General features: G+C 39.6%; 1 protein-coding gene across 1 annotated transcript in view; it reads right to left on the reverse strand.

Annotated features, from left to right (window-relative positions):
* The window catches only part of KIFBP (kinesin family binding protein), a 62,196-nt gene that overhangs the window by 16,361 nt on the left and 28,815 nt on the right, over nucleotides 1-17,020 (reverse strand). Inside the window, exons 3-4 of the mRNA XM_005911233.2 lie at nucleotides 1,239-1,318; nucleotides 771-954 (exon numbers count right to left, since the gene is read on the reverse strand). Coding sequence (XP_005911295.2) covers nucleotides 771-954; nucleotides 1,239-1,318 — 264 coding nt within the window. The remainder of the gene's footprint in view (nucleotides 1-770; nucleotides 955-1,238; nucleotides 1,319-17,020) is intronic.

Raw genomic sequence — 17,020 nt, forward strand, 5'->3', positions numbered from 1 at the left:
AGCAAAGAATTACCAAAGTTTCAGAGGCATGTGAATTCAAAATACAAAGAAAAGTTATTTCTATTACTGAGATATTGAGAATTAATATAAAATCTGGCTGGAAAAGGAGGCTTTAAAGTGTTTTAGCATTAAAAATCCTTTTAAGGGCTAAAAAACTGAAAAGGTCAATTAAGAATATATCTACATAAAAAAAAAGATATCTACATAATTCAGGATAATTCTGAAAGCAATGAAGAAGCTCAAATTTGTCCTTGTGTAATACTCTAGGAAAAAATATAACCACCCAGAACTCTGGAACTGAGCAAGACATTCCCAACACAGAATAAGTTTCACAAAGGAGTTAATTCTAAAGAATAACTGAGAGCATTACATGCTTCTATCAAAGCCCACATTTAACAGTCAACTTCCTCAGACAAATTCTCACACTTGCCAGATTACCAATGCATAAAGATAAAGTTAAATCTACAAGATAAAATCTGCAACTTAAGGTAACATTTCACGAAAACAGAGATAGCCTGCCTGTATCAAAAAAGAATTGGTCTTAAGCAACATGTAGGACATAGTAAAATTATTTTAAGATTCAAAAGGATTATTGCAACAAAAGCTACAAACTTGAGTACACTGGCAAACTGGACTGCATTTTTCTATTTAGTTTACATCATAAACGACAAGCTATCTGTTTTTAAAAGATGACATTTTCAACATTCTTTCAGTTCTATTTTTATACACATATTGGTAACTCTGGTAGGTAACTACTCTGAGTAGCTTACCTTATTGATGTAAAACTGTGACAAGGTAGCAGCATTAATAGCCCACTCCATGGGATGGTAGGCGTTGTGCTCAAGCTGGCGTTTGAGGGTACTGTGGCAATAATGGGCAGCCTTCTCAAACATTTCCATATGCTGGTAGACTTGAGCCAGGTAATACAGATTATGAGTGTAAACCTTCTCAAATCTATAAAGGAAAAAATATCTCTGTAACAGTGTATAATTTATAAGGAACTTTCAAATCTATCAAATTTATAAGGAACTTGTTATCTTGACCCTCCAGTTCGTATGACTACTGTATTTGACAGATAAGGAAACTGAGTCCCAGATATAAACTGGGTAACGCATCTAGGAAGTGGCAAATGAAGGTTTTAATCTGTAACCTTTGCCTTGAAAGAGAAAATATTGAGCAATCATCTCAAATACACTATGTGGAAATACCTGTGAGGGCTGATCTCTAGACCTGCTCACCTTTTTGATCTCTCCTGTTCAGGAAGTTTCTCTTCTTCAGGAAGAAAATGCTCAGTAGGGTCAAGAGGAGGACTCCCAATCTGCAATCAAAGAAGAAGAAACTAAATTTTTACTGTAAACACCAAGCGCTTTCCTCTGGAGGAACTTGAGAAATCAAATTTGATTTTTTTTTTTAATTTTTACTTCATTTTTAACTAGTTTATTTTCACATACTATCTAAGAAGTAACTTCTTAACAATAATCTTAGAGTCAAACAAATAAAAAGAGAATACATACAAGCTCACACTTAACAATACTTTATTTTTTTTTTAACAATACTTTAATTACTGCTCAGGAGAACTTCAAATACACTTTAAAAATCTTTCATTTTTAGAGATGTATAATTCTATAGGTATCTTAAGTCTTAATCTTCTCACAAACAAAAGCTCTTCTGAAAACTTACATAAGCATGACGTGTAACAAAATGTATATAAGTCCTCAGAGCAATATTGTTCTAAGCTAACCACCAGTAAAAATCAAAGTTTCCAATATTTATTCCAATATTGTCAGGGAAACAAGGACAGCATACACAGATTACCCCCCTTTCAACACAGGGAAATTAAAGTCAGTTATTCCATCATTTATTACCTTGGGCAAGTTACCCCATCTCTTGTTATGTTTCCTCATCTATAAAGTAAGGATAATAAACATCTACCTCAACAAGTAGTTATGAGGATTCACTGAATTAATACATATAAAAAACCATATAATCTCATCTGAGGTCTTCCAAAAAAAGCTGCTGCTGCTAAGTCGCTTCAGTCGTGTCCAACTCTGTGCGACCCCATAGACAGCAGCCCACCAGGCTCCCCCATCCCTGGGATTCTCCAGGCAAGAACACTGGAGTGGGTTGCCATTTCCTTCTCCAATGCATGAAAGTGAAAAGTGAAAGTGAAGTCGCTCAGTGTGTCCGACTCTTCGAGACCCCATGGACTGCAGCCTACCAGGCTCCTCCACCCATGGGATTTTCCAGGCAAGAGTACTGGAGTGGGGTGCCATTGCCTTCTCCGTCCAAAAAAAGCAGAACTACTTAACCACTGCCTCATTCTACTTCCGGGAGGACAGGCTCATCTGCCTTAAACTAAATTCACTAAACTTCAAATAGCAACCATGGTTTTCGTTAAAAAAAAAAAAAAAAAAAAGTGACCTTATATTCTGGATGCAAACATTAAAAGGATCACTTCTGTTCCTAGAATTCACAAAAAGTAAGAATGGCTAAGACAGGAAGCAAGGCCTAAGGCAAACTAAGTATTCTTCAGAAACCTCCTTAACAACTTTGAGGGCTGTTTTGAATGCTTAGCCCTGTCCTGATGAGAGGAATTAATGTATTCTTTATGTACATACTATATCACACATCATACTGTAACACAGTCAAACCAGTCTCTTAAATAAAAAAGAGGTACAATTAAGAACAAAGAATTTTGCTATGTGTTTTATGTTTTTATATTAATACTAGTATTTAATGAAATATAGGTAATAATAGTATTAAATGAAATGACATTAAATGCTAATTAATACTAGTATTTAATGAAATACAATCTTCACATTTTAAACTAACAATGTCATGTGTAAGACTATGATCCTAAACTCATAAAGGCAACAAACACATCAATCTGGCTTTGTGAGGCTCTGCCCTTAGCACTTTATGAGGAAATTTTTAAAACTAAGGTAGAATATCCACAGCTTTTAAAATTCAATTTGGTGATATATTCCTCAGAAAAAGTGTTAATGGCCTAAAAATGCACATTCAAAAATGTACGTTAAACTAATCAAAAATGGTCAGACAACCTAAAAAAAACATTTTCTGAAAAGAAAAACACACAACTAAGAGGCACATGAAAACATGCTCAAAACTGTTTTCTAATAATAATTGGAAAAATTCAACTCAGAATTAAAAACGAGACATCATCTCAAACCACTCAGAAAACCCATCATCAAAATTTCTACAAACAATAAAAGCTCAAGAGGGTGTACAGAAAAAGGAACACTTCCACACTGCTAGTAGCAAAGTAAACTGGTACACCTACATGAAAAGGAGTACAAAAGTGCCTTTAAAACATTTAGAAAAACACACCTACTATATGATCCAGCAGTCCCACTCTTAAAGAGTAAATGGGAGAGAAGCAGACTTTGAAAAGACACAGGCACGAAACATGCACTGCAGCACCTATTACAACAGCGAAGACGCGGAAGTAACAAATGTTCATGGACTGGACGACAGGTAAGGAGGTGGAACATGTGCACAATGCAACTTGACTCAGGCATGAAAGATCGTGATCATGCCAACCGCCAGAACCTACGTGAAATAGAGAGAATCCTACTAAATGAAGCCAGAAAGGCAAACGTTTTATATCACTTGCAGGTGTAATGGGCACACCCCATGAGCTAACTGGGAAAACAGATGCAGACACTTCAGAACCAAATTTATGGTAACAATAGGAAGCGGGGAAGGGATAAATTAGGAAATTGGGATGAACAAATACAATTACTACCCACAAAACATAATTAACAACAAGTGATATTCTACAAAGGAAGACCTAATTAACACTCTTTAGTAACTGAAATGGGAAAAGAATCTGAACATACAAAGATGTATGTATATGTAAAACAGAAGAGTCTGTACACCTACATCACCCACAACATGTACTTAAATGTTACTCCAATAAAAAATTTAAAAGTTAACACAAAAGAGAGCTACCCAAAGGCAAGTTTTGGGGTGGTGCTTCTGGAGCATTCCACTCTACAACCCAAAAGCAGGACTTGCTCTAAGGTTCAATGTCTGCTTGCCAGGGAAAACAGGGCTGAGGATGAAGAAATGCTGCCCACATGTGGCCGCTTCAGGCAACAGCAACTTGAAAACGACTGCCTCAGTTCAGTTCACTTCAGTCGTGTCCGACTCTTTGCGACCCCATGGACTGCAGCACACCAGGCTTCCCTTTCCATCACCAACTCCTGGAGCTTGCTCAAAGTCATGTCCATTGAGTCAGTGATGCCATTAGTCATCTCATCCTCTGTCTTCCTCTCCTACCTTCAGTCTTTCCCAGCATCAAGGTCTTTTCAATGAGTCAGTTTTTCACATCATGTGGCCAAAATATTGGAGTTTCAGCTTCAGCATCAGTCCTTCCAATGGATGTTCAGGACTGATCTCCTTTAGAATGGACTGGTTGGATCTTGCAGTCCAAGGGACTCTAAAGAGTCTTCTCCAACACCACAGTTCAAAAGCATCAATTCTTCAGCGCTCAGCTTTCTTTATAGTTCCACTCTCACATCCATACACGACTACTGGAAAAACCATAACCTTGACTAGACAGACTTTTGTTGGCAAAATAAGGTGTCTGCTTTTTTATATGCTGTTTAGGTTGGTCACAGCTTTTCTTCCAAGGAGCTAGCTTCTTTTAATTTCATGGCTGCAGTTACCATCTGCAGTGATTTTGGAGCCCCCAAAAATAAAGTCTGTCAGTGTTTCCACTGTTTCCCCATCTATTTACCATGAAGTGATGGGACTGGATGCCATGATCTTAGTTTTCTGAATGTTGAGTTTTAAGCCAAATTTTTCACTCTCCTCTTTCACTTTCTTCAAGAAGCTCTTTAGTTCTTCACTTTCTGCCATAAGGGTGGTGGTATCTGCATATCTGAGGTTATTGATATTTCTCCCAGCAATCTTGATTCCAGCTTGTGCTTCATACAGCCCAGCATTTCACATGATGTACTCTGCATATAAGTTAAATAAGCAGGGTGACAATATACAGCCTTGACGTACTCCTTTTCCTATTTGGATCCAGTCTGTTGTTCCATGTCCAGTTCTAACTGTTGCTTCCTGACCTGCATACAGATTTCTTAGAAGGCAGGTCAGGTGATCTGGTGGTCCCATTTTTTTAAGAATTTTCCAGAGTTTGTTGTGATCCTCACAGTCAAAGGCTTTGGCATAATCAATAGAGCAGAAGTAGATGTTTTTCTGGAACTCTCTTGCTTTTTCAATGATCCAGCGGATGTTGGCAATTTGATCTCTGGTTCCTCTGCCTTTTCTAAATCAAGCTTGAACATCTGGACGTTCACGGTTCACATACTGTTGAAGCCTGGCTTGGAGAATTTTGAGCATTACTTTATTAGAGTGTGAGATGAGTGTAACTGTGCAGTAGTTTGAGCATTCTTTGGCATTGCCTTTCTTCGGGATTGGAATGAAAACTGACCTTTTTCAGTCCTTTGGTCACTGCTGAGTTTTCCAAATTTCGTGGGATATTGAGTGCAGCACTTTCACAGCATCATCTTCCAGGATTTGAAATAGCTCAACTGTTGAAATAGGGATTCCACCACCTTCACTAGCTTTATTCATAGTGATGCTTCCTAAGGACCACTTGATTTCTCATTCCAGGATGTCTGGCTCTAGGTTGATCGTGATTATCTGGGTTGTGAAGATCTTTTTTGTACAGTTTTCTGTGTATTCTTGCCACCTCTTCTTAATATCTTCTGCTTCTGTTAGGTCCATACCCTTTCTGTCATTTATTGAGCCCATCTTTGCATGAAATGTTCCCTTGGTATCTCTAATTTTCTTGAAGAGATCTCTAGACTTTCCCATTCTACTATTTTCCTCTATTTCTTTGCACTGATCACTGAGGAAGGCTTTCTTATCTCTCTTTGCTATTCTTTGGAACCCTGCATTCAAATGGGTATATCCTTCCTTTTCTCCTTTGCCTTTCGCTTCTCTTATATTCACGGCTATTTGTAAGGCCTTCTCAGAAAACCATTTGCCTTTTTGCATTTCTTTTCCTTGGGGATGGTCTTGATCCCTGCCTCCTGTTCAATGTCACAAACCTCCAACCATAGTTCTTCAGGCACTCTGTCTGTCAGATCTAATCCCTTGAATCTATTTGTCCCAGGGGAACTGAATATTCACAAGCACCCGTGGGCTGTGTATGGTACCTGTTCTCTAATATTTCCAAGAGTAAACAAGCAAAAAGAAATAAACATGGGGCACACTTTCAGGAAGACAATTTCAACAGGTAAGTGCAACTTACAGTGTTAAAAAATAAAGCACTCGCAAACATACAAGACATGGTGAATTATTAGAGACATGCAAATCACAATCAAGAAAGGTATCCCCTTCTTAGTGGGCTAACTAGCCATAATCAAGACATCTCCAGACAATAAAAGCTACAAATGGGACTAAGATAAGGGGACCCTCCTATGCGCTGCTGAAATGTCAATGGTAACAGCCACCAGAGAGAACAGTGAAAAGTATCTTTAACAACAGTAAGAGTACAGCTGTCAAATATTTGGTCCTACTCTTCAGAGTATGTGAACCACAAACCAGACCTCGAAAAGACAGGGGCCCAAACACGCACTACAGCACGACTTACAATAGTCAGGACACGGAAGCACCAAAATACACATCACCAGAAGAGTCGATACGGAAGAGGAACATACGGTGCAATCTGAATAAGGCATAAAAACTGCACACACCAACTGCTAAAACACAGCTGAACCTAGAGAGAATCCTACAGGGTGAAGTAAGTCAGAATTAGGAAGGCAAAATCATATGCTACCACTTATCAGCGCAATTTAAACAAGCATACCCATGAACATACCCATAAACAAGCATACCCATGAAAAGACTGGAGAGACTTGAAAACTACATTTATGGTAACCACAGGGGGAAAAAGTGGGGAAGGGATAAATTAGGAGGGTGGGATGAACAAATACAAATCATTGCCTACAAAGCACATGATTAAAAAAAGAATATCAACCAAGGGAGGTCTACTCAATACTCTGTATTAACCTATCTGGGAAAAAGAATCCAAACAAGTATATATGGAAATATTCTTCAAGAGATGAGAATACCAGACCACCTTACCTGCCTCCTGAGAAATCTGGATACAAGTCAAGAAGCAACAGTTAGAACCAGACACGGAACAACAGACTGGTTCCAAAATGGGAAAGGAGTACATCAAGGCTGTATATTGTCACCCTGCTTATTTAACTTATATGCAGAGTACATCATGTGAAATGCCAGGCTGGATGAAGCACAAGCTGAAATCAAGATTACTGGGAGAAATATCAGTAACCTCAGATATGCAGATGACACCAACCTTATGGCAGAAAGTGAAGAGGAACTAAAGAACATCTTGATGAAAGTGAAAGAGGAGAGTAAAAATGCTGGCTTAAAACTCAACATTCAAAAAACAAGGATCATGGTACCCGGTCCCATCACTTCCTGACAAATAGATGGGGAAACAATGGAAACAGTGACAGACTTTATCTTCTTGGATTCCAAAATCACTGCAGATGGTGACTGCAGCCATGAAATGAAAAGACACTTGGTCCTTGGAACGAAAGCTATGACCAACCTAGACATCTTAAAAATATTAAATGTCTCTGCATATTAAAAAACAGAGACATTACCTTGCTGACAAAGGTTAGTACAGTTAAAGCTATACGGTTTTTCCAGTAGTCACGTACAGATGCGAGAGTTGGACTATAAAGAAAGCGGAGTGCTGAAGAATTGATGCTTTTGAAGTGTGGTGCTGGAGAAGACTCTTGAGAGTCCCTTGGACTGCAAGGAGACCAAAGCAGTCCATCCTAAAGGAGATGCTGAAGCTGAAGCTCCAATACTTTGGCCACCTGATGCAAAGAATTGACTCATCCTGATGCTGAGAAAGATTGAAGGAAGGGGAAGACAGAGGATGAGATGGTTGGATGCCATCACCGACTCAATGGACATGAATGACTTTGAGCATGCTCCGGGAGTTGGTGATGGACAGGGAAGTCTGCGTGCTGCAGCCCATGGGGTCACAAAGAGTCAGCCACGAATGAGCAACTGAACTGATTTATATACGTAACGGGAAAAGATGCTATACACCTAAAATACACAAAACACGTGTTTTGATGTTACTCAAAAAATAATAATACAAAAAAGAGATAACAAGGCACAAGTTTCTGGGTGATACTTCTGGCACACTGCATTGTAATTTAAAAACCCACACCAGGACTTGCTCTAAGGCTCTGGGAGCTCCAGGGTAACAAGAGCTGAGAAAGAAGAAATGCTTCTGCCATGTGGCCAATTCCCGCAACAGCAACCTAAAAACCATTGCCTAAAGGAAAGAAAGAATATTCACAAGTACTGGTGGGTTTTATGTATATGATACACGCCCCATAATTTCCAGGAGTTGAGTAAGTGAAAACAATTAAACCCAGGGAACACTTTCAAGAAGTCAATTTCAACAGGAAAACACCACTCGAAGTGTTTAAAAAAAAAAAAAAAGCACCCATAAACATACAGACTGTGGTACAGTATTAAAGACATGAGCCTCAAAACTAAACCAGGTATACCTGTGCACTGTTCAAACGGCCATAATCAAGAAGTTTACACACAGTAACTGCTACAATGGGGTTAAAAAAGGAGATCGTCCTATGTTGCTGCTGAAATGTCAATGGCAGAAGCCACTAGAGAGAATAGAGAGAGCAGTGTAAGAGTGCTTGACCAGTAAAACCACAGCTGACAATGATCTGGTAGTCCCACTCACAGAAGTCAGTGCACAGCAAACCAAAATTCGAAAAAACCACGGGAACTCGGAAGTGCTCTTTAGCACCTTTTACAAAAACCAACACAGAGAAGCCAAAAAATTTTTCCATTGACAAACAAATGGATAAAGAAGAAATGCAAATGTTCACAATGCAATCTGATTCAGGCACGAAAAAGAATATGATGGTGTCAATTCTTGGAACCTACCTGAAACTAGAAATAATCCTACTAAGTGAAGTTCAGCAAAATTCAGAAAGGGAAAAATCATAAGACATCAATACAAGTGCAATTCACACATACACACCTATGCACTAACTGGGGAAACATAACAGAGTCAGAGATCTGAACATCAGCAGGGAAGGGATAAATTAGGAACTTGGGATGAACAAAATCTATTTCTAAAAAGCAGATAATAAGGAGTGACATCTACCACAGAAGGTCTAATCAACACTGTGTAATAATCTAATTGGGAAAAGAGCCTGAACATACGAAGACGTATGTATACGTGTAACACGAAAACATTCTGTTCACATACAACACACAAAACATTTAAATCTTACTCCAATAAAAAATAAAAATTAATACAAAAAAGAGGTAACGACACAAGCTGTTGAGTGCTTCTCCTAGCACACTGCACTGTAATTGGCAACCCCAAAGCAAGTCTTGCTGTAAGACTGACCACTTGTAGGAGGAACCAAGGCTGGGAAGTAAGAAATGCTGCCGCCTTGTGGTCACATCCGCAACAGCAACCTGAAAACTATTGCTTGGGGGAACAGAATATTAACAAGCACTGGTGGGCTGTATATGGTAACTTCCTCCAAAATTTCCAGGAATAAGTAAATGAAAACAATTAAACACGGGGCACACTTTCAGGAATTTTAATTCAATTTTAACAGGGAAGTACAACTCACTGTTTAAAAAAGAATAAACCACACAAAAACAGGGAAAATATGGTGATTTAGACATATGCAACTCAGAACTGCAATGAGTTATTCCCTTGCACAGGTCAAAATGGCCATGATCAAGAAGTCTACAGACAATAACTGCTACAATGGGGTTAAGAAAAGGGGACGCTTTTACAGAGGAGCTGAAATGTCAAAAGGTAACAGCCACTAGAGAGGACAGTATAAACGTGCCTTGAGAAGTAAAAACACAGCTGACAATGATCCGGTAGCCCTACTCCTAAGCGTATGTGCACAGCAAACAAGACTTTGAAAAGACATGGAAGCCAAATAAATTTTCCATCAACAAACGAATGGATAAAGAACTGCAATACATTCACAATGCAATCTGATTCAGACATGAAAAAGAAGGTAATCATGCTAATTTCCAGAACCTACTTGCAAAGACAGATAATCCTACTAAGTGAAGTAAGCAAAATCAAAACGTCAAAAATCATATGATATCACTTATATGTGAAATTTACACATGTACACCCATGAACCAACTGGGAAAACATAAACAGAGTCAGAGACTTGAAAATCAAATTTATGGTTACCACAGAGGAAAGAAACAGGGAAGGCATAAATCAGGAGCTTGGGATGAAAAATACAGTCTAGTTCTACAAAACAGATCATCAATAAGGAGTGATCTACCAACGGAGGTCTAATCAACACTCAGATTCTGTTTGGGATGAGAATCTGAAGATGCATAGATATATAGATATAAATATATGTAACATGAAAAATTCTACACCAACAACACAAAGTGTATTTCAATCTTACTCAAAAAACAAAAATGAATTTAATACAAAAAAGAGGTAACAACACAAGCTGTTGGGTACTTCTGGCACGCTGCACTGTAATTTACAACCCCAAAGCAGGACTTGCTCTAAGGCTCTGTCCCCTTGTTGGGTTAACCAGAGCCAGGAATGGAGAAATGCTGCCACCTTGTGGCCACTTTCCACAACAGCGACCTGGAGGTACAGAATATTCACAAGCACAGGTGGGCTTGTGAATGTACCTGCCATCCAAAATTTCCAGTAAAGCAAGCAAAAACAAACATGGGGCACACTTTGAGGAAGACAACTGAGACAGAGAAATACAACTCATAAGTGTTTATAAAAGAATAAAGCTCCGGAAAAAAAATGCAAAATAGTTATTTACAGACATGCAATCCAGAACTGCAACAATGTATCACCTCACACCAGTCAAATTGGCCATGATCAAGAGTCTACAGACAATAAGGACTACAAAGGGGTTACGAAAAGGGGACTCTCCTAAGGTGCGACTGAACGTCAATGGTAAAAGCCATTAGAAAGGACAGTATAAAGTGCCTTGAGAAGTCAAACCCCAGCTGACAAATGATCCGTTAGCTCCACTCTTAAAGATTATGTGCACAGCAAACCAGACTTCAAGAACACACAGGTATCCAATGCACGGGCACATTTAATAAACAAGAGACAGAAGCCAAAAGCACTTTCCATCAACAAACCAACGGATAAAGAACTGCAACATGTTCACAATGCAATTTGATTCAGGCATCAAAAAGAATGTACACGCCAATTTCCAGAAATTACCTGAAACTAGAGATAATCTAGTACTCTTAAAGAGTACACGTGAGTACTCTTGCCTGGAAAATCCCATGGACGGAGGAGCCTGGTGGGCTGCAGTCCATGGGATCGCTAAGAGTTGAGCACGACTGAGCGACTTCACTTTGACTGTTCACTTTCATGCATTGGAGAAGGAAATGGCAACCCACTCCAGTGTTCTTGCCTGGAGAATCCCAGGGACGGGGGAGCCTGGTGGGCTGCCGTCTATGGGGTCTCACAGAGTCGGACGTGACTGAAGCAACTTAGCAGCAGCAGCAGAGCCATCTTACTAACTGAAGTAAGCAAGAATCAGAAAGGAAAATCTATTATGGTATCACTCAGAGGTACAATGTAAACAGGCACATCCTTGAAATAACTGGGAAAACATAAATGGACTCAGAGACTTGAAAATCAAACTTTTGGTTTCCACAGGAGAAAGCAGGAGGGAAGGGATAAAATAGGAGCTTGGAATGAAAAAATACCATCTATTTCTACAAAACAAATAATCAATAAGGAGAGATACCTACCAAGGGAGGTCTAATCAACACTCTGTAATAACCTAATTGGGAAAAGAATCTGAACATACATACATATACATATATGTCTCAAACGAAAAATTCTGTACACCTAAACACAAAAAAACTTGTATTCCAATGTACTATGGCAAAAAATAAGAGTTACTTTAATACACTAAAGAGGTAACAATACAAGCTGCTGGTTGCTTCTTCTGGCACACTGCACTGTAATTTCCAGCCCCAAAGCAGCACCTGCTCTAAGGCTCTGTCCCCTTGCCCTGCCACCAGAGCTGGGAATTAACAAATGCTGCCTCCCTGTGGCCACTTCCCACAATAGCAACCTGAAAAATATTGCCTAGGGAAACAGAATTCAGAAGCACTGCTGGGCTGTATATGGTGCCTGCCCTCCACAATTTCCAGAAGCAAGTGAAAACAATGAAATAGGGGGTACACTTTGAAGAATGTTTCAACAGGGAAGTGCAACTCACAGTGTTTAAAAAAGAATAAAGCACCACAAATGTGCAATATGGTGATTTATAGACATGCAACCAACAACTAAAAGGTTATCCACTCATACCTTTCAAAATGGACATGATCAAGAAGTCTACAAAGAATAACTGCCACAGTTGGGATTTAAAAAAAAGGTACCCTCCCCTATGGTGCATTTGAAATGTGAGCAGTAACAGCCACTAGAGAGAACAGTATAAAATTCCCTTAAACACTCAAACCACAGCTGCCAACGACACGGTAATCCCACTCTTAAGAGTATGTGCACAGCAAGCCAGAATACAAAAGACATGGTCACCCAAAAGTACACTAGAGAACTGTTTGCAAAAACCAAGATCTGGAAGCCAAAAAATACTCCACTGAGAAACAAACGGATAAAGAAGAACTGAAACATGTTCACAATGCAATCTGATTCAGGGGTGAAAAAGAATGTAACCATGCCAATTTCTGGAGCTCACCTGAAAATAAGAGATAATCCTACTAAATAAAGGAAAAAGAAACAGAAAGGCAAAAGTCACATATCACTTACAGGTGCAACTTACACATGCACACCATGAACTACCTGGAAAAACACAGATGGAGTCAGAGGCCTGATAATCAAACATACGGCTACCACAAGGGGAAACATACGGTTACCACAAGGGAAGAGCAGGGCAGGGGTAAATTAGGAGCTGGGGTGAACAGATGCAATCTATTACCTACGGAACATATAATAAATAAGATCGATACCTACACCAAGGAGGTCTAATCAAAACTCTGCAACAATCTAACTGGGAAAAGAATCTGAACATATGTAAACATACGGATATGTCTGACATGAAAATCTCTACACATAACAACACACACAATGTGTATTTCAATCTTACTCCAGTAAAAAATAAAAATGAATTTAATACCAACGGAAGTAACACAAGCTGTTTGCTGCTCCTTCTAGCACACTGCACTGTAATTTGGAACACCAAGCAGGATTGCTCTAAGGCTATGTCCGCCTTGGGGGGAACCAGAGCTGGGCGTGAAGAAACGCTGCCGCCTTGCAGCCTCTTCCCACAACAGTAACCTGAAACATCCTATCCTCACGCACCGGGGCCTGTAAACGGTATCTGCCCTCCAAAACTTCCAGGGGTAAGAGAACTAACCACGGGGCATACTGTCAAGAAGACAATTTCAAAAGGGAAATACAACTCACAGTGCTTAAAAAGAATAAAGCACCCGCACACATGTGAAATATGGGGATTTAGAGACACGCAACTCAGAAGCACAACAAGGTATCCCCTCCAAACGGTAAAATGGCCACGCTCAGGAGGTCTACGGACAATAACTGCTCAATGGGGTTAAGAAAAGGAGATTCTCCTATGGTGCGGTTGAATGTCAACAGTAACAGCAACCACAGAGAACAGTATATATTAGCTTCAGTGGTAAAACCACAGCTGCCAGACGATCTGGTAGTCCATGCTGAATCATATAAGAACAGAAAACTGGAATTCAAAAAGACACGGACACCTAAATGTGTACTGTAGCACCTTTTACAATAACCAAGACGTGAGCCAAATGAATTTTCTATCAACAAACATCTTGATAAGGAGGAACTGGGATATATTCACAAAGCAATCTAACTCAGGCATGAAAAAGAATGTAATCATGACAATTTTCAGAACCTACTAAATTAGAGATAATCCTACTAAGCGAAAGTCATATGATATCACATATAGGTGCAATTTACACATGCACAACCTTGAACTTCCTGGAAAAACATAAATGGAGTCAGAGACTTGAAAATCAAACTTTTGGTTACCACAGGAGAAAGAAGCAGGGAAGGGACAAATAAGGAGCTTGGAATGAAAAAACACAATCTATTTCTACAAAACAGATATGAATCAATAAGAAGGGATATCTACCAAAGGAGGTCTAATCAACACTCTTTAATAAGCTAACTGGGAAAAGAATCTGAACATATGAAGATATATGTATAGGTCTAATACAAAAAAGTTCATACACCTAAACACACACAACTTGTATTCCAAGTGTACTCTGATAAAAGGTAAGTTACTTTAATACACAAAAGAGGTAACAATACAAGCTGCTAGTTGCTTCTTCTGGCACACTGCACTGTAATTTCCAGCCCCAAAGCAGCACTTGCTCTAAGGCTCTGTCCCCTTGCCCTGCCACCAGAGCTGGGAATTAATAAATGCTGCCTCCCTGTGGCCACTTCCCACAACAGCAACCTGAAAAATACTGCCGAGGGGAAGAGTACTCAGAAGCACTGGTGGGCTGTATATGGTACCTGCCCTCCAAAATTTCCAGGAGAAAGTAAGTGAAAAGAATGAAACACAGGGCACACTTTGAAGAAGACAATTTCAACAGGGAAGTATAAATCGCGGTTTTTAAAAAAAGAATAAAGTACCAGGAAACATGTGAGATATGGTTATTGATAGACTGGCAACTGACAAAGATGAGGAAGCCACTCTCACTGGTCAAAATGGCCATGATCAAGAAGTCTACAATAACTCCTACTATAGGGTTTCAGAAAAGAGATCCCTCCCATGGTGTGGCTGAAATGTCAATAGTAACAGCCACCATCAGATCAGATCAGATCAGATCAGTCGCTCAGTCGTGTTCGACTCTTTGCGACCCCATGAATCGCAGCACGCCAGGCCTCCCTGTCCATCACTAACTCCCGGAGTTCACTGAGACTCACAGCCACCATAGAGAACAGTAAAAAATGTTCCTTAACCAGTAAAACCCACATCTGCCAAATAATCCAGTAGTCCCATCCTTAAGAGAATGGCACAGCAAACCAGAATTTGACAGACTTTGGCAAGCAAAGTGCACTACAGCACCTTTTACAACAACCAAGACATAGAACTAACAAAACTTTTCCATCGACAAACGAATGGATACAGAAGAACAGCAAATGTTCACAATGCAATCTGATTTATGCGTGTAAAAGAATGTCATCATGCCAATTTCCAGAACCTATCTGAAACTAGAGTTAGTACAACTAAGTGAACTAAGCAAGAATCAGAAAGGAAAAATTATACGATATCACTTACAGGTGCAATTTACACATGCACAGCCATGAACTATCTGATAAAACATAAACAGAGTAACAGAGTTGAATATCAAACTTACGGTTATCACAGGGGAAAGAAGTAGGGAAGGTATAAATTAGGAGCTTCAGTAGAATAAAACAACCTATTACCACAAAATAGATGATCAAAACGCAGTATTTATGAATGGAGGTTTAATTAAAACTCTGTAATAACCTAATTGGGAAAAGAATCTGTCACCCTGGCCACTTCTCACAACAGCAACCTGAAAAATACTGCCTAGGGAGGAGAAGGGTTTCCCTGGTTGCTCAGTGGTGAAGAACCTGCCTGCCAATGCAGGAGACATGGATTTGATCCTGGGTTGGGAAGGTCCCCTGGCGAAGAAATGACCACTCCAGTATTCGTGCCTGGAGAATCCCATGGACGGAGGAGCCTGCCCAGGTGGTGCTAGTGGTAAAAAGCTGCCTGCCAATGCAGGAGGCGTAAAGACACAGGTTCAATTCCTGGGTCAGAAAGGTCCCCCCTGGAGAAGGAATGGCAACCCACTCCAGTATTCTTGCCTGGAGAATTCCATGGACAGAGGAGCCTGGCGGCTATAGTCCATAAGTCACAAAGAGTCGGACACAACTAAGGCGACTTGGCAGGAGAACAGAATATTCACAAGCACTGGCGGGCTGTATGTAATACTGAGTCAGTGAGTAAAAACAAAGAAACCCAGGACACACTTTGAAGAAGACCATTTTAAAGAAAGGTACAACTCACACAGTTTAAAGGGAATAAAGCACTCTGAACACATGAATATGGTTATTTAGAGAGATGCAACTGAGACGAAAGGCGTAACCACTCCCACTAGTCACAATGGCCATGATCAACAAGTCTACAGACAATAACTGCTACAATGGGGTTTAGAAAAGGGGACCCTCTTATGGTTCTGCTGAAATGTCAATGGTAACAGCCCCTAGAGAGAACAGTATACAAGTGTCATAAACAGTCAAACCACAGCTGCCAAATGATCCGTACTCCCACTCTTAAGAGTATGTGCACAGCAAACCAGAATTTGAAACACAAAGGCATGCAAAAGTGCAAGCACCTTTTACAATAACCAAGACATAGGAGCCAAAAAAACTTTCCATCGACAGTCTGACAGATAAACAAGAACTGCAGCATGTTCACAATGCAATCTGATTAATCGTGAAAAGACATCATCATGCCAATTTCGGAATCTACCTGAAAGTAGAGATAATCCTAAGGGAAGTAAAAAAAAGCGGAAAGGCAAAATTATATGATATGACTTACGTGCAATTTACATACACACCCATGAACTAACGGGAAAACAAATGGAATAAGAGACTTGAATGTCAAATTTACGGTTGTCAAAGGAAAAGAGTAGGAAGGATAAACTAAGAGCTTGGGATGGAAAACCCAATCTACTCTCTACAAAACAGATAATCAATTAAGAAGCAACATCTACCAAGGAGGTCTAATCAAAACTGTAACAACCTAACTGGAAAAGAATCTGAACATACATAGATATATGCTTATGTGTAACACAAAAATTCTGTACACCTATACACACACAACATGTATTTAAATCCTGAGTAAGATTGAATAATATAATGAAAATAACA

This window comes from Bos mutus, chromosome 28, assembly GCF_027580195.1.
Source record: "Bos mutus isolate GX-2022 chromosome 28, NWIPB_WYAK_1.1, whole genome shotgun sequence".
Taxonomy (NCBI): domain Eukaryota; kingdom Metazoa; phylum Chordata; class Mammalia; order Artiodactyla; family Bovidae; genus Bos; species Bos mutus.